Source organism: Fusarium fujikuroi, chromosome FFUJ_chr08 (genome assembly GCF_900079805.1).
Source record: "Fusarium fujikuroi IMI 58289 draft genome, chromosome FFUJ_chr08".
Taxonomy (NCBI): Eukaryota; Fungi; Ascomycota; class Sordariomycetes; order Hypocreales; family Nectriaceae; genus Fusarium; species Fusarium fujikuroi.
In genome coordinates, this window is record NC_036629.1 from 153,250 (window position 1) to 170,635 (window position 17,386).

Here is a 17,386-nt window from a genome sequence, read left to right on the forward strand (position 1 = left end):
AAGGAAAAAGGGGGAGATAGTTTGTTTTCTTCTGGTGTAGCAGACAGTAATTCTTATGAAAAGAAAAACGTTTCAAGATGAATATTCCTGCACTTACGTCTCAATGGTCAGTTGTCTAAGACATTGGCTAGTTGTGGCTGGCTTTAGTGGATTGAAACAATATGTGGCGTTTAGCTGAAAAAAGATGGCTTTATCTCGTGCTGTGAGCAACCTAGCCCTTTCTGATTGGTCAGATTCGATCTACTGTGTGATTTAGGTAGCTTGATAAGGTAAAACCAACCGCCACCTTCAATTGAAGAAAATAAGGCTCTTTCAGTTAAAGCTGGAATGCTCGGTGTGACCAATCTACTCATTATACAAACTTTATCTATCCAATTACAGACCAATAGTCTGATTAAACTGATATCTAAGAATACCTTACGATATCTCCCTACATCAAGTAGTGCTATTTCTAAAGACAATTCAGTTGTAAATAATACTCCAGTGGGAGTTTCCAGTATGACAGTACCTTCTCAGCAGGGTGGTATTAGTGGCGTTCACTACATCTGCGACTATTGAAGTGATAATGCATCACCCGGAAACATGAGCGCCTCAACTCGCAACGAGGTTGAAAAGCGGAGAAATCTAGTCCAACACGACGCTAATCACTTCCCTAAATGGTAAGATAGCACTGGCGAGGTCTCAAAACATCCATTTTGAGTGAACTGTGCGAGAGACATATCTGTGCCCCGTGTTTGACCGCTATCACCTCTTAATATCCCTGAAGTGGCGCCCAGCTGAACCACCATTTCGTCACGGCTGGAAGGATTTTATTCTTGGACTGGAACGCCCGGGAAGAGAAGGAAGCAGATTAACCCAGAGAGAAGAAAGACAACTTGGCATTAGTATAGCTGCACTGTGTAAACGGCTTCCATAAGCAACAGCCTTGATTTCTGAAATTTTCGGTGATATTAGGCTTGGGCTAAGAAAGTTTAATCTCCTCTGCCGAGGTAAACTTGACCTTGTTTAATATGTCGGGTGCGCTCCTCTCTCGTCTCTTCCGGGATAGATATGACTGTCACGGGGCCAATCCTGTGCCTCTGCAGTAAGTCTGAATTGATAAAGTTCTCGTCGCTGCCGGTGTCACCGCCAAGCTATTATGCGTAGTCAAAGCAAATAGCTAGGAGAGCTGTTGAATAATTATTGTGATCGTCTTCCTGAATGTTACTTTATACTGATATGTGACGGGACACTACTTCCAAGCTCACGGGACTCGACTATCAGGATAACACGCTACTCCTCCTCATATCTGACCCATGTCTTAGTCTTGCGCGTAATTCTCGGTCCGCTAATCCACAACGGAATGGTCGCAATGAAAAGCAAAAAGATAATCATAGCAATAGCCAAGAACATGAAGTACTTATCCTTCATCCACCAATCCAGAGTACTATAGGATACGCCAAAACCAATGGCATTCTTGATAATATTAACCACGACACCAATCTGAATTGCCTTCTTGGGGTAGCTCTCAGTGCAGTAAGAGATCATAATGTTGCAACCTCCGGTGAGATTGGCGTTAAGAATAGCCCAGAACAGTCCAACGACAGCCCAGTGCCAGCCGCGCTGAAAGCCAACACCTATGAGCGTCGTAGCTATCGGCGTTGCGATGGCGAATGGCAAAAGAATCGGCAGAACTGACTCAGGCTTGAACTCTCCATGGCGTCGCAAATGTCTTTCAGCAAGCCAATCTGCTCCAGCACCACCGAAAGGCATACCAGCTATCAAACCCAAGAGGGGGGCAACATTGTAGAGACCAACCTGGCCGGATGTCCAAAGCCATGGGGGCTGGGAGAAGGTGATGGAAACAATGATCGAAGTAGCTATGGTTCCAGCGATTGAGATACCGAACAAAAGGACTGTGATGATGACAGCAGGAGAAACGAGTATTTTGAATGGTTCCACAACAAGATAGAAGAAGTTTGGCGGTGGCTGATTGTGCTTTAGGGTGAGAAAGAATGATCGTCTGAACCAGAGTGCACCGGGCTTGCATGGCTCGAATGTGGTCACTGAAGCAGGGCGAGTCTCATATTGCTGAGCATTCCCAACCTCTTCCATGGGCTCCTTTGGCTCGCCGACTTGTTCTTCACCAGCTGACTCGATGACAATATCGGAAGGCTCTGGGTCGCCAGGAACGCGAATGTTGGTGAGAGGCTCGGGAAACATCAAAATCATGGTAAAAAGGTTGAGAGCACAGATGCCACCGAATATGTAGTTCGGATATCTCCAACTGCCCAGATTATCAACAGCGTATCCGGTGATCAGAGGACCGAAGACGGAGCCTCCTCCCAAAGCCCATGAGTATACGCTCATCGCTCTGGCGATGTACTCGCGTGGAAATAGAAGTACCACGACAACTGGACCTAGTGCCTCCACAACACCACCGCCCAAACCACCAATGACACGAGCTGCGAGTAGAGATTCGTAAGACTGCGCTTTGGCCTGCCAGAAGAAGCCGGCCGTGAATATCGCGAGACCGATGAGGATGGTGTAACGACTGCCGATGTATGCGACGGTTGGGAGAGCCCAGATATTCTAACAATCCAGAAACTGTTCAGCGTCGACGGAACTCAAACGAGTTACTGGGTAGGATCATATTACTTACTCCGAGGCCAATGCAAAGACTTCCCCAGCTCGCAAGCTGAGAGATCTTGGTGCTGCTCACATGCATGTCCTCCACCAGGGGAACAAGCATAGGTGGGATGGAAGCACCCAAAACTTGGCCCATCGTGACGAAGAAAGATAGATTACCCATCATGATGAGCCGCCACCATAGTGGCCATGACTAGAGATGGACCTTTGTCAGCGCTACACTTAGATCATTGCATATGATAAGAGACTGGGTTTACGGATTGGACGGATGAAGTAGACGACGTTCAATAAGAACCAACAAGTAGTTGACTGTCAGGCCACAGTGTTGTGGCATAGAAGAACTCACCATCGGGCCATCTTTTCGGTACAAACCGCTCTCATAGGAGGTCGCCATGCTGTGCTCGAGGGTCTCTGCCAGCTTTGTGTTGGCAAAGTGAGAGCGAATTAGGTCTACAAGCAGAAACAAATACTCGAAATGTGCCAACTGGCGCTGGGTAGTAAGGGCGGAGCACGTCTGTTGGCGTGCTGTAACAAGGGGTATGAGAAGAAGACGGGCCACGAAAGGTTGATGTAGCTGGTTGGTGATCTGAATTTAAAGTCGGGATTTGCGTAGACTTTTATCAAGAGGCTGGCTTGGTCTCAGAGACTAGCAATGTAGGAAAATTCGGGGTAGTGTCAGCACTAATGCTTAAGCCACGAATCCCCAGCCTGGATCGGAATTTTTATCTAGATTCCGACCTGGGGATCCGGGTATGGATGGCCCTGCACCTTGTAGTCACATAAGTGCAGGCAGTTTTCGGGAATTCCGCTTGGATCTCGCTTCTGGCTGCCAGACTCTTTGGGGATTGCTACTCAATACGACGGTGCTACTTACCTTCAAGTCCGGACGATCGCAATAGGGTTTCCTACTTTGGGTCGGAACAGCTGGGACACGTCACGACCAACAAGTTGTTATAGGTCAATCGTAATAACAGATACAATCCCTCTCTAGGCATTACGAGTATACATCTTAGTACTCCCGCTGCTATACCCCGCATTTTCCGAGCTACGTTCCTGGCCGTGCAGTGCCGCAAACGCCACCCGGTGGCCCACTCGGCTCCCCCGGCAGATACCAGTAGTTCTCCTATATCGGTAATGAACCTTTATATATCTTAGACGTGGCGGTGTATGCGGAAGTGCCTCTTTGGTTCCGATTTGACCATGGCAAATCCCGCAGAGACTTGAGCTTAGAGCAGTTCAAGGCTTGTCATAGCTTTTTGCAACATGCATAGGGTTCAGCCCGTCTTGCGGCAGTATCTTGATGATTCAGCATTGCGCTCATAAGCCATGTTAACGTGCCACTTCCACCGACTCTTCTACTTCATCAAGTCTCATATCGTGCAACCTTGCATTTGCATAAACCTATCCGTTTATTTCATCACTATCTGCTCACACTAATATTGATACCCAGCTGAACACAAGAACTGGAAGTCTACTCCAAGATAAATTTGATACCAGCCATAAGATTCCCAAGGAACATGTTCGTTGCACTCAGCGTCGGAAACATCCAGAAAACATGGGGCAGCCCCTCGTACATGTCGAGCTTGACCTTGACCCCTTTGCTACGAAGTTCATGCTCCATGGCTACGTTGTCATCTCTCAGAGGGTCCGCTCCGCAGGCCACGAGGTAGGTCCGCGGAAACTTGCCGAGGTGCGATGAGAGGAGGGGAAACAGCCACTCATCATTGACATGCTTGTCGAGTCCAGTCGATGCTGCGTTCGTCATTAGTAGCTGCTGCGTAACCTCAGCGCTTCTCGTAACGTACCGTTGATCATTTTGGCTGTCTGCCCGTCAATGATGGGGACATCTGTGGCGTTCTCTTCCATAGACTTCATGAGATGCTGGAGATGCTTTGGCACATTGGCTTCATGAACTGTACCTCCCGCCATGTTGATGACTCCTTTGAGCTGTCCCTCTCGTCCAAGTTCAATGAGCTTATGGGCTGTGGCAAGGGAGAGTGTACCGCCGCAAGAGCTACCAAGCATAAAGACACGCTTCTGGTCTCCTCCCAGCTTGGTCGCGTTTTCGTAAGTCTGCGGCCGGGAGTTGGAACTACTTTGTATAGTCGGGGGAAAAGGTAATCTACCCATGAAAACCCATCAAAGGCATCCTGGAATACAACCTCTATATCGACTGCTGGTGTAAGACGGTACTCAATGGAGACGATTATGCAAGGATACATGGATGCAATCAGTCTACACAGGCCATCTTCCATATTAATAGATCCGTCAGAGAAGCCGCCTCCATGACAGAAAACGCCAACTGGCAGGGCTTCCTTGGTGTCTTTCGGCTTGTAGATACGAACAGCAACAGTGTCGTTGATTGTCTCGTCCGCTGAATCCTATAAGTTGAATGGAGGCTTTGACGAGTTGTGCACTTACCAACTTCAAGTCCATTGTCTCGGGGAGGAGGCAGATGAGCTTTGATGTACTTCCCAATAGCTTCTCCACCAGCTCGATAATTCTCCATGGTCCCGCCGAGGACAAGGCGGCCACCAAGCTCCTTCTCGACCTGCGACGGGTCAGTTTCGTTGATGCTTCTACGATGTGCGGAGTCTGACCTCTAGCCATTCGGGAGCTAAGTAAGGCGCCATTTTGGGATAGTATAATTTTACAGAGAGCTGAAGCTAAAGGAGGTGGTTGAGATCTAGGTGGGTATGTGTTGCTGATTGAATAGAGATTGTGCTGACAGATAAGGTCAGTCGGCTGTATGGCCGTTTATGTCAAAAATCGCTCTTCTGTGATTACTGTGCCGGACCATCTGAATGGCTGTTACAGCACGTACTTGCTAAAAAAGGTTTGCGTAGAAACAATTCTTAGCTTTCACGGAAGAAGTTCCGAATTTGCTCTCGAAGGCTGTGACATACCTTCGTGCAGCTTATGCTGCCACGCATTCACTCATAAAGATCGACATATTTTCGCGTCTTCCAGCGGGAAATCCGCAGAGACAAAAGGCAGCATGTTGACACTTGGAAAGTATTGCTCTGAGTTCAATTTCGGGTTTACCTCGGTTTGGCCGAGGGGAAACGGGGACGTTTCGGAAGTTCCGAGGTTCCAAATAGGGGCTCAACAGTTCCAGTCGTCACTCGATGCAGTCTCGGGATCATCGACTAGATCTACGGATAAATTTAACCCACAAAGTAGTAATTTGATATCCGTATCTCGTACCTCAGTGTTAGAAAGACACAAACGACAGAACAACAACGAAGCTCATGGAACCAAAGTCAACATGAACAAATGCATCTTTGTCGACGATTCCTGCGATCTCTCTATTCGCGACATACTAGAAACTTACCATCCTAAGGACGGCCAAGCCCTGGTCAAGGTCGAGTACTCAGGCATCAACCCAGCTGATCTCAATCATCCTAAAGATCTGGGCATGAAGAACAACGTATGCGGGTATGAAATCTGCGGCACTGTCATCGAAGCAGGAAGATCTAGTCGCTACGCAGTGGGGGACGTCGTCTTTGGATCCAACCATCCCGGCCGCTCAAAGCCAGGATACCATGGCGGTCACCAAGACTATGTCATTCTAGAGTCAAACCTGATGTCAGCAAAATTACCAGCTCAACTCCCCCGACCAGATGCCGCTGCCATCAGTATCATGGTGCGCTCAGCAGCAGACGCGTTGATGAATCATTTCGAGATCCCTTTTCCTGCTATAAACGTCTTGGGACCACCTCCCACTGGCGCCCTGTTGGTTTGGGGCGGTGCCAGTAGCGTCGGGAGTGCTGCGATACAGCTCGCAAAGGCTATGGGAGTGAAATGGATTTTCACGACCGCTTCACCTTCCAACCACGAAGCACTCCTCGAGCTCGGTGCAACAAAGTGCTTTGACTATCGAGATCCGGATGTCGTTGGCGCTGTCAGGGCTGTATGCGAGGATACTGGTGTCACAATCAAATATGTCCTAGACACTGTGTGCAAAGCAGGCAGTCCTGGTACCATTCAGCAGTGCGAGGCAATCGCTACAGCACCAGATGTCACATTCATCAGTACTCTGCCCCAGTTCAGTAAGCCCCCACGATGGAGAATGGTTTTTGCTTCCAGGGAAACCGACAACCCTGTCCCGTTCGAGTTTCCAGGTGGAAATAAGGCAAATCCCGTATGGGAGGCTCGGCTAGAGAGAGCGGTTGTTTGGGCTGTGAAAAACTACGGGACGTTATTCAGAATTCCCAATATCAAGATTGTGGAGGGAGCTAAGGAGGGTATACAGGCTATCAAGGACGTGAATGAGGGAAAGGTAAGCTTGACCAAGGTTGTTATCAAGCACCTGCTTTAGATTGTATTGGACATAGATTTTCTCCTAGGTCATAGCGACCCTGTCATATGTATCTCAGAAGTAGCTATTATTGGCAGGCCAGTTTCCGTTCATCCCAAATAGCCCGAAGATATTGTCACCCAGAGTCTGCAGATCGCCTAGTCACCGTTTAGTTCATCTTCTATCACGCTTTGGGACGTCATCAACTTACCTGATCGAGCACATTGTGAATCATCCAACAGCTGCCCCATGTCAATATCTCCAAAGTCTTGTAATATCGGCGTATTGCTATCTTTCGGCATGTGAAGTCGCTCCCCGATCCGGAGGAGTTGCTCAAAAGTAAAGGACAAATTCCCACAAGCAAAGTTTCGACACTTGGATACTTGAAGTATCCTGATCGCTTCTTGAAATGCGTCTCTGCTCTCTGGCCCGTAGGTTTCTGGGTCTTGAGAAACGACCAGCAGGATTATAGCCAGTGACGACACGGTAAAGTATTCGTATGAGCTTCGAAGACACTTTAACGGGACCGCCTTGTTGATCACGCCGGAGCACAGAAATATGGTGGCTTTGGCGCATTGCATACAGACTGCCGCGGCTGCTGTCTTCTCGCGATCGCCTTTGTACGAGCGGAGGAGAGGCTTTCGTAGTAGTATTCGAGAGTGACAGATCCGTATCTCTAGAAAGGTTTCCAAGTCATTCATAAGAACTTCGTTCTGGAGGGGATCCCAAGGGTTGCTAGGTAGGGTTGTAGATCGTGAGGCTGCCGTAAGGTCCCGGAATTGATCGCGTAGCCGTTGTATCTTGTAATCAAGGTACTCCTTTTGTTGTCGACTTTCTGCAGCGCTCTTGGTCGAAGACTTCAACAGTCCTAGTATCTCCGAATTGAGGCGCGTATATTCCATGTTCACGACTAGGAATGGAGACGAGATACCCTTGCTATGGGTCAGAGGTTATAGGCTTACGGGTTCAAGGTCGACTATAACTTACAAGATCAAAGCACCTTTCGTCTATGTCTTCGTCCTTGGTGGTATGGGGAAGGTCCGTTGCGAAAGAAAACGTCCGGTCTAGTACGTATACACAGCAGAATAACATTCGTGGAGAGAACGAACCAGAAATTTCAACAGCCTTCTGCGCTTCCTCTGGAGCTTGATGAAGACAAAGTTCGAAACATATTCTCGACGCTAGACTGGTGAGTCGCCACGCCTTCGTATGTTCGGATTTGTGGAAGAAATATAGGCTCTTTTGTTCGCAAGCTGTTAGTTTTGAAGCTGTCTGGTCAGATTGGATGTCTCACCATTAGGGCAGCCATGGTAACATCGTCAATAGTAGGGTCTCTGCCCATAACGACCTTCTCCACTGACCAATCGACATAGCGTTGAAGGTGCCGTGCCAGAGGGCTTGTCATATCATCCTCAATAAGGAGGGTGAGTCCCAAAAGAGCTTTGAGAATATCTATCTTAGTCAGGGTGGTCGAAGCAGGCGGTGATGTAAGACCCGCTGAACGCCTAAAGACTGCATCCAAGACCTGTTCTGTCGATTGGATATCAACACACGGGTAAATCGGATAAATGCTCTCCGCAAATTTAATGAAGACTTGTCGCGCTCTTTCGTAGCCGAGGTCTAGAACCGATTCCAAGCAGTCTTCACTCGCCGAAGCAAGGCATTGTTCTAGAGTCAAACATGGTTTGCTCGGTGAACTTTGGACGTCCTTCTCGGCTTCATCGACGATGCCATTAGCTTCAAGGCATGACCTTGCTAAGCTGAAAGTCTCAACAAAACTTGAACGTCGGGCCGTGGGTGATCTGTCGGTAGCTGCAGGACTCTGTAGAGAGGCGCCTAGATTATTACCGGTCTGCGCAGGTACATGAGGTGTTTCATTCAAGGCAGCGGTCCCGGAAGTGGCCGACATACGAGGCGTGGCTCCATCCTCAGTTGATGGGGAGTATTGCATCTCTCTGCCGAAAATAATTGATTAGATCATTTCTTTCTGGACATTTGATCTGAATTCTAACAAGCTTGTTTCTGTGGGCATGGGGCTCATGCTGGGTATGTTGCCGCGACGTGGGTAGAAACACTCGACGCCTCGTTTGGTACAGCGTTGGCAGGGCCATTGGCCGTCACATTTAACCTTTCGAGACTTGCATAGCATACTGTAGTGCACGTATCAGCATCCTGAATGAATAGATGGAGGGCTAGGAAAATACCAGGCGACCAGAGCGTATTCGTTGCGCTTTCGGTGCCCGCCTCGGGTGATTCGTTGGGTATCCTGTGCATCATTTCTGGTGTCAGTTGGCAGTGACATGACAGTTCTAAATTTTAGTTGTTTAGAGTTAAGGTAGGTCGGGGGGTTGCATCGCAGTTATGAAGCGAGTTAGCAGGACAATTACCTTGGATCACGTGGGCAACCAACCCCGCGTTCTCTAGTCTTGGACCCCATAAGAGCTAAGAGTTCCGCAGTCCAAGGGGTAGCTCCGTTTTAGTGGTCCAGCTCTCACTAGATAGAAGAACCTGGCACGAATGATTCGAGTAAATCAGAAATCTTTCTAGTTCAGGTCTTGCTAACTCGGCTCGGTTCCTAGCAGCCAACAGTGACGAAACTATGTAGATAACTCTTACGACTGACTTTACAACTCCCATCCGTTTGCTGCATTCTGCCTCATCACTTCCATCGCTCCATCCATTAGTGCACATGCTTCCTTCCATGCCGGCCTCAAGCTCACTCTCTCCCACCAGTTTCGCAGATGCGGCAACTCAGCGAAGAATATGTCAAGTCCCTTCAAATCAATCAGCTGAGACACCCAAGGCATGGTCCAGATGTCGACCAGGGTGAATTCTTTGCCACCGAGATAACCACGGCCAGACAATATCCCGTCCATAGCCTTCAGGGCGCCATTTAACTCATTCCAAATATCTTGCAATGCCTTTTCCTCTACTCTGGGTATACCCAGTATCCTATTTAAAGCAATAGTTAGCAATGCGATCAGTGACAGACGATACGAAAAGTAGGTTGGCTTACGGTTTGATGATGATATCCCCGCAGTACTTCCACGCTGTAGTGGAGAAATAACAAACCTCCATCGAGGCAGCTTCTTCAAATGAAGCCATGGCCTCTGCATCGGAGATATCCGGCATTAACGGGTTTCCGTGGTCAGAATACACGGCAGCGATATACCGGGCAATCGCGCGGCTCTCTGTATAACTTTAGTGAGTGGCATGAGCTCTGAAGGGAGGGTCAGGTTCGTACCGCAGATTCGTAGGATTCTCTCGCCTTGGTCATTTAGTACGTCCAAGATCGGCACTTTGCCGAAAGGGTGTAGTTTACGGTGTTCAGGAGTCTTATCAGCCGATCAGCATGATGCAGGCTAGCCATGTCCACACAATTCGTGGTTCCACGCACCCGAGTTTTGAATTTAAGAATGTCGATATGTTTGTATTCCCAGGCAAGGCCTTTTTCGAGTAATGTATGGGCGGTGGTGATTGAATACGGGGACACATAGTCTCCGTGAAGTATATACTTGGGCGACCTGGTTATGTATAGTAAGTACGGGTATCAACCGCTAGCTCATCATACTTGATGGGCTTCTTACATTTTCAAGTGAGTTACGAGAGTCTGAATTGTGACAGAAGCACTTAGATAATCATATACTCTCCTCTAGAACATAATAGTCTACATTCCACCTGGAACTCTTTTATGTAAGGCATGTCCTGTATCGCAACCCGAAAAAAACCTATGAAGTCTCAAGTCTGGGGTAGGCAACTGTGGGGTATGGGGTTCGGTAGTTCCGAGCCTGACCAGGTTGTATTTGGCTAGCCTCCGAGCTTGCTGATCCCCCGCTTACGACACGTTTTGCTTTGGACCAGGTTCATCTCCGGTCTGCTCATCTCTGAATCTTGATCTGTTTGAAATCTTTGGCATCGGTAGTCTGATCCCGATTTCCGAATGGGCGATACAGACTTTGTAAACAGGGAGAAGCCGTCATGTTAGGGCTCGATCCGTCGGATAAGCCGCTCTCCATCTCTTGCAAGATGGAAGTTCCGAGCTTTCCCAAGTTTCCGGCCACAATGGAACCCGCGGACCGTTTGCCTGAATGTCTAACAAGCGTTTCTTAGACATGCATTGTATCAGAAAAGATCGGTATCAGTGTGTATAATACAGCTTCAGAGACCATTTAGCTGAAGCAAAAGACATCATCCTTATCTTAGAACGCCACACTTAGTACTATCTTTCATAACCATGAGCCCTGATATCCTTGATTCACAAGAGTTGGCCAACAGGCTGACTCAGGCCAAAGTGTGGAGTCAGTTCTATCAGAATTATAATCCAGACTACAAGATCTCGGACAAAACTTTTGGTGACCCACGTCAGTCCCGACCTTTCTCCTATGGTTATTTCGATACCATTCATGCTGACAGATATCCTGCCAGTCAATCGTAAGATTCGGGTTATCAACATAGGTGCTGGCCTCTTCGGCATCAATCTCGCATACTGGATCTCCAACAAGTGCGAGAACTTCGACCTCACCGTATTCGAAAAGAGTAGTAAGCTCGGAGGCGTCTGGAACCACAACAGATATCCTGGAGTTGCCTGCGATGTCCCATCTCACGTTTATCAATACAGCTTTGCACCAAACCCAGACTGGCCCCGGTTTCTTAGCCCGTAAGTTAGAAAACTCATGCGGACGCTGCTGATACTGACTGAGCAAAGAGGTCAAGATATCCAGAAGTACCTCCAGAAATGCGCCACCACATTTGATCTAGACAAGTATATCAAGTTTCATACCAGAGTTCTGAAGGCCGAGTGGCATGAAGAGGGATTCTGGCGCGTCTTTGTGCGGGAGGAGCTAACAAATGGCGAGAATCGGGAATATCACCAAGATGCAGAGATTTTGGTGAACAACGCTGGAAGTCAACATGTCTATCAGTGGCCCAATGTTCAGGGCCTCGATAAATTCAAAGGAACGGTGAGTTGACAGACTGCGTGTGTTGATTGTTTGTACTTACGGATGTTTCAGTTGCTTCACACTGCTGAATGGGATGACCAATTCGACCAAGAGGCGTGGAAGAACAAGACCGTTTCTGTAATTGGCAGCGGTGCCTCAGCAGTACAGGTAGTGCCTAGTATGCAAGTAAGTCTCTAGCGTTTCCGTTGAACGCTTAAGCGTTGTTGACATATGGCAGCCTCATGTTTCCAAGATGACTGTCTTCTCTCGCACTCCAGTTTGGTTCGCACCTGGACTCGCAGGTGATGAGTTTAGCCCAGAATGTACGTCCAGGTTACATTCGATGCTCAAGTCTTGAATACTAACTTTATTGAAAGACTCACCAGAAGACCAGGAGGAGTTCAAAAAGAATCCTTCGAAGCTTCAGGCCCATGGTAAGAGCATCGAGAGGCGTCTCAATGACCTCTTCCCAAATTTCTACAGCGGCACTGATCACCAGAGAAATGCCATCAAGTTTTTCTACGATCAAATGAAGATTAAGATCAAGGACCCCAGGCTTCTCCAGGGTGAGTTTAAGGGAACATTGGATTTGGCTACATGCTAATTGGCTTCCAGGCTTTACTCCTGAATTTGTTCCCGGATGTCGTCGCATCACTCCAGGTGACCCTTTCATCAATGCAATCCAAGAGCAGAATGTCGAGGTCGTCTTCAAAGGCGTGGCAAAACTTACCGAAGACGGTGTTGTGGATACAGATGGCGTTGAACGAAAGGTAGACGCCGTAGTCTGTGCAACTGGTAGGTCTGTTCAGAGAAGAACTGATCATCATTCTGACCAAAACCAGGTTTCAATGTCGACCTTATCCCACGATTTGAGGTCATCGGGCCAAACGGCCTCCTCATATCCAAGTTCCTTAAACAGAGTCCAGACAGTTACATGTCGGTCGCTTTGGCGCAGTTCCCGAATTACTTCCACGGCAGTACCGGCGCCTACTGGCCCTCTGCCAACGGATCTCTCATCGGACCCATGGACGCAGTCGCCAACTACGTAGTCCAAGTCATCCAGAAGCTGCAGATGGAGCACAATATCATCAGCGTAGTACCCAAGCAAGAAGCTATGGACGACTTCGTGGAACATGCTCAGACATGGTTGAAAGGCTGCGCTTGGTCATGGGACTGCCCAGCTTGGTACAAGGCACAGTCTGGACCGTTGAAAGGTCGAGTGAATGTCATTTGGCCTGGCATAACACTGCAGTTTGTCAGAGCCTTGAGCAAGGTCCGTTGGGAGGACTATGATATCAAGTATGCTGCCAGTGGGAAGAAGAGCGCAAACCGATTCTTGTATCTTGGCGATGGGCTTGTTAAGGAGACGTTCGATACTGATATGGATGACTCGCCGCATATTCACCTCGGGGCTATTGACCCTAGGTGGGCTAAGGCTGCTGGCTTGACCTTTGTTGATGGCATGAAGGCTTTGACTTCTTAGCCACTGGATAGTTAGCAGCCTGCATGACAACACTTGAGTAGAATTAACACACATATCTCCGTCCTAATTAGCGTCATTGGCTTTTAGCTAAGCTTACGAAACACTTGGAGTATCACTCATACTAAATTGGAATTCAACGCAAATATGTATTCTACGCCTTCCAACTTACTTACTAAAACCAATGAGATCATACTCTTTATAAAGTATCTTCAAGTTCCAGTCGCAACGACCAGAAATGGACCCACAAGGAGCTTAGGCTCGGGGACGGATTGGAGATCGATGCCGAGGAAGTTGAGAGTCGAGCCATTGCGGACTTTTTACATAATCGATACAAGTCCTTGAGAATGTCACCGCCAAGCCTAAAATAGCATTCGACGAATTCTTCTCCCTACATTGGATCGTTATTTCTAAGTTAATTATGGTGTTCCACAAACAACTATGGGAAATATTACTGGAATTGGTGGAAGAAAATTGCTCACGTGGACAATCTCATGTTGGATTGCCACTTGGACTTGGACCGTTTGACGCTTAGCCCTCTACATTGCACGATGGCTATCCTTATGCATGCATGCAAACTTTTTAGAACGGTATGTTCATTTCCCATTACCCTTCGGTGATAAGGCTAGTACCTCCAAGACGACGCAGGTAATTTTCGGGTTACATGAGCATTTCCTGGTGGTTGCACTAATGCACGTCAGTTCCAACTTTATCCACCTCCCGGATGTAAGCACCTTAACACCATTTACTACGAAAGTCCTTACGTGCTACTGAAGAACAGTTTAATGGCGACTATTTCCTGTAACCGAGGGGAAAAAACTATATAAAATCGGAACACCTTTGGACTCAATTCCAATTCTTTACCTTGTTGTCTCTGCAACAGCTCACCCCAGATCTCCATCTGTCTGCAAGTCTATTCGCACTTTTCACCCTCAAACTCTGATACATCTCCCAATCATGAAACTCTACGACGCACAAGCTCCAAATCCGTTTGCCGTCCGCCTATTCGTTCTCGAGCGTGGCGGCCTAGAGTTCGACGTTCAGACCATTGACATTATGAACCTAGAGAACCGACGGCTCGCATATCGTAGCCTGAATCCACGAGGCGAAGTACCAGCCCTAGACATAGGTGGTTTCATCTTGACCGAAATCACCGCGATATGCGAATATCTCGACGAGGTCGCCAAGGGAGGGAAATCCCTGTTCGGCGACACGGCGCTCGAGCGTGCTGAGACCCGTATGTGGCTTCGGAGGATGGATCTCGAACTGGCTCAGCCTATTATTTCCTGGTATCGGAACGACCCTGACACCATTGACTTCTACAAGGGCAACCGAATCCCGACACCTGAGGCTCGCGTAGTCCAAAAGGTCACCATCAACCAGTTCCTAAACCTCCTCGACGATCAACTTGAAGGCAAGGAATATCTATGTGGTTCACGGTTCTCAGCTGCCGACATCCATTTTTATGGACTGCTCAAGATGATGGTTATGCAAGTCGCTCAGTGGGTCCTGAGCCCTGGGCGCAAAAACGTGGTGGCGTACTTTGAAAGGATGGATGCCCGAAAAGCCAGTCGGCAGGCTCTTCAGCCATTTGGATCGAAGGTCTCGGTATAGTAAATAAATTAGAAGCGGCTTAGATTCATACAGCCGCACGCTCAGCCGCATACAAAGTGCCCTACGGATACCGTCTCAATCTCTTTTCTACAATAACCTCTGATAAGAAACCCAGAGCCGTGTTTCTGTGTAACGGCGGAATGCGTCTTTGTACCAGTCAGAGCTTGGCATGTCATAGAACAGGTCAACAGGTTGAAAATACAAATCCAGGTCAACATTTTGCTCTTGTCACCACCATCATCTGATCACCCAACGACGCAGGATAGCTGAATAGATCACAATTGTCATCATCAGACAATATCATTTTTCTTATGGACTCCATCAATCAAGTCTACTTCTGTCCTTCTGTTTATGAACCGTAGCAGTGTCGGCTCTAACACAGGTTGCTTAGCTGACCTTTGTTGACGGCATGCAGCGATTGAACGACTGTAAGGTAATCACCAATGGTAAGGCTCTGTAGAAGTAGATAGCTGAAACCATTTTCGTAAGGGAATAAAGACTTGTTTAATAATTATTTAGTCTCAGCTTGCTTGCCTGAATTATTGCCAGATACCATCGAGATAATGCACTTTATACACTAGCTTAGAGGGATTGGGAAAGTCTTATCACACGCAAGCTAGATAAACCTTCTCTAATATTGACTCCTATCATACTGGCCTACTGTAGGGGCCTTGGTGTTTAGGCCTCTATCTCAAGGGTTAAAGGCTTAATGGTCTCATGTAAGGCTGACAGTAGGGGAAAAGAGAATGTAACCTATTTCTATTGCTGGACCTAACCTGAGAAAGAAAAGAGAACGCTCCAGAAGGAATATCGTCTCCAGATCTATAGGTGATGATTTACAAAAGATCATTACTCCGAGACTACTGGCACTTAAAATGGAAGCGGGCTAGGGAGTGCTATCTTCCTACTTTTGTCGTATTGCAACTTGAAGACCATACCCTCAAGCGCAGCTCCCGCCGCCACCGTCCCGACCATCACAGCTGCGCTTGCAGACGAGATCCCCGGGTTCGTTTTGAAGAAAAACGCAGTGAAGTAAGCAACACCCGCCAATGTGTTGAGCCCCGAGGTTATGAATCCTGTTTCTGTTGCATCTTTATCATAACCTTCCCATGAATCCGCTGCCTTTGTTTCCTCAACGCCAACAGCGATGGAGAGGCCGAGATTGGCAAAGACTGTCAAGAGATCCAGAACCAGGACAACCTTCTCCACCGAGCTTTTTCCTTTGACGAAGAAGGCAAATGTATGGTAAAAGCCTCGGAAGCAGGATATAGCGCTTATCTGGGTTGCATGATTAGGAGTTTGGTTTCGCTGATACTAATTCAAAGGTACTTACTGCATTTCGGTACGCAGCCCGGGGCATATCATTCTGTTCAGGTATTGCCATCAACGAACCTATGATATCAACAACAATGCCAAAGACGTCAAAGAGAGACGAAGGTCCTTCATCCAGCTCGTCGAGGACATCGTCCAGTCCCTGAGTAGCACTTTTGTAGAGTAGCTTGATCAGACTAACAGCGCCTGACGTCAACGTGATGCCAACAACGACCTCGCCGCAGAAGATTGTCCAGTCAGTTTTCGTGCTGTCAGGCACACCCTTTCCCTCAATGAGGCCCTCGATGAGTTTGGCATCCATGCTGGCGAAAGTCGGCGGGGCTTTTCCAGTTATGAGTTTTGCGAAGATAGTTGTTGGGATAGCAATGATCAGGGAGACTGCGTCGAAAAGCGTCAATGCATGACCACCACTTACTTTTCTTGTACACCCAAGAGACAATAGGGATGTTTATCTCGGCATTGCCCAGTTCGGAAAGCTTCTGAACGAAGACCTTGACAAGTCTTAATAGGCCTATCACTATGGCCCTTACGGATGCGATTCCTGCCTTGACAATGCTCTTGGAAACCTTGATGATGTCGTCACCGTTGATTGAACCGTTCTTCATGAACAGAATAGTTATGTCCTGACCGAGTTGGCTCATGGCAGCGCCAAGCTTGGCGATCTCGGGCGCCATGAAAGACTCCCAGAACTTGGTTGCCTTGGTCACACCTTACTTGATCAATAATCAGCTTCTGTGAGCCAAGACTATCACTTGGAATAATGAAGTCGAGATTGCCCGCCGGATCGCAATCCAACCACATTGGTACAGTGGTGAGGAGATGATTCCGCCCGTTGAGGATTATGCTGATCGATGAGGATGCCGAGACACGGACGCTTCCTGAAGATAAACTGTTGCCTTTGTCGTCCTTGGCCTTCATAGTTATTGTGTAGCTCTTTAGAGGCGTTGGTTCGTTCGACGAGGGTTGGTAAAATGGCGTCTTTCGCCAGAGTCCAATGTCAGCCGTTTGTTCAATCAGCATGAGATTCCCGGATTGATCGTTGGAAACCACCATTTGTCGGACTGCCTGACCAGTATAACTATGCGGTGCGGT

The 17,386-nt window shown here is 48.0% G+C and overlaps 7 protein-coding genes; 3 read left to right on the forward strand and 4 right to left on the reverse strand.

Moving 5' to 3' along the window:
• Positions 1-1,272: 1,272 nt before the first annotated feature.
• Positions 1,273-2,764, reverse strand: FFUJ_14027 (related to HOL1 protein (member of major facilitator superfamily); the record flags this gene model as incomplete). XM_023581346.1 has 2 exons in its annotated part: positions 1,273-2,571; positions 2,642-2,764. The coding sequence occupies 2 exons, from the start codon at positions 2,762-2,764 to the stop codon at positions 1,273-1,275; spliced, it is 1,422 nt and encodes a 473-aa protein (XP_023434057.1).
• A 1,335-nt stretch (positions 2,765-4,099) lies between these two features.
• On the reverse strand, positions 4,100-5,261 carry FFUJ_14026 (related to Putative sterigmatocystin biosynthesis lipase/esterase STCI; the record flags this gene model as incomplete). XM_023581347.1 has 5 exons in its annotated part: positions 4,100-4,380; positions 4,434-4,701; positions 4,755-5,002; positions 5,050-5,179; positions 5,229-5,261. The coding sequence occupies 5 exons, from the start codon at positions 5,259-5,261 to the stop codon at positions 4,100-4,102; spliced, it is 960 nt and encodes a 319-aa protein (XP_023434058.1).
• Positions 5,262-5,896: 635 nt separating this feature from the next.
• FFUJ_14025 (related to toxD protein) lies at positions 5,897-6,949 on the forward strand (the record flags this gene model as incomplete). Its single annotated transcript, XM_023581348.1, has 1 exon — positions 5,897-6,949. One exon carries the CDS (start codon positions 5,897-5,899, stop codon positions 6,947-6,949), a length of 1,053 nt encoding a protein of 350 aa, XP_023434059.1.
• A 54-nt stretch (positions 6,950-7,003) lies between these two features.
• FFUJ_14024 (uncharacterized protein) lies at positions 7,004-10,205 on the reverse strand (the record flags this gene model as incomplete). XM_023581349.1 has 9 exons in its annotated part: positions 7,004-7,086; positions 7,140-7,860; positions 7,916-8,167; positions 8,223-8,883; positions 8,941-9,078; positions 9,133-9,194; positions 9,649-9,880; positions 9,945-10,117; positions 10,173-10,205. 9 exons carry the CDS (start codon positions 10,203-10,205, stop codon positions 7,004-7,006), a joined length of 2,355 nt encoding a protein of 784 aa, XP_023434060.1.
• Positions 10,206-11,162: 957 nt separating this feature from the next.
• Positions 11,163-13,351, forward strand: FFUJ_14023 (monooxygenase-like protein; the record flags this gene model as incomplete). XM_023581351.1 has 8 exons in its annotated part: positions 11,163-11,289; positions 11,354-11,585; positions 11,634-11,889; positions 11,941-12,054; positions 12,107-12,191; positions 12,246-12,434; positions 12,484-12,663; positions 12,711-13,351. 8 exons carry the CDS (start codon positions 11,163-11,165, stop codon positions 13,349-13,351), a joined length of 1,824 nt encoding a protein of 607 aa, XP_023434061.1.
• Positions 13,352-14,305: 954 nt separating this feature from the next.
• Positions 14,306-14,962, forward strand: FFUJ_14022 (uncharacterized protein; the record flags this gene model as incomplete). Its single annotated transcript, XM_023581352.1, has 1 exon — positions 14,306-14,962. The coding sequence occupies one exon, from the start codon at positions 14,306-14,308 to the stop codon at positions 14,960-14,962; it is 657 nt and encodes a 218-aa protein (XP_023434062.1).
• Positions 14,963-15,832: 870 nt separating this feature from the next.
• On the reverse strand, positions 15,833-17,212 carry FFUJ_14021 (uncharacterized protein; the record flags this gene model as incomplete). XM_023581353.1 has 4 exons in its annotated part: positions 15,833-16,240; positions 16,296-16,672; positions 16,710-17,003; positions 17,047-17,212. The coding sequence occupies 4 exons, from the start codon at positions 17,210-17,212 to the stop codon at positions 15,833-15,835; spliced, it is 1,245 nt and encodes a 414-aa protein (XP_023434063.1).
• Between the last annotated feature and the right edge of the window lie 174 nt (positions 17,213-17,386).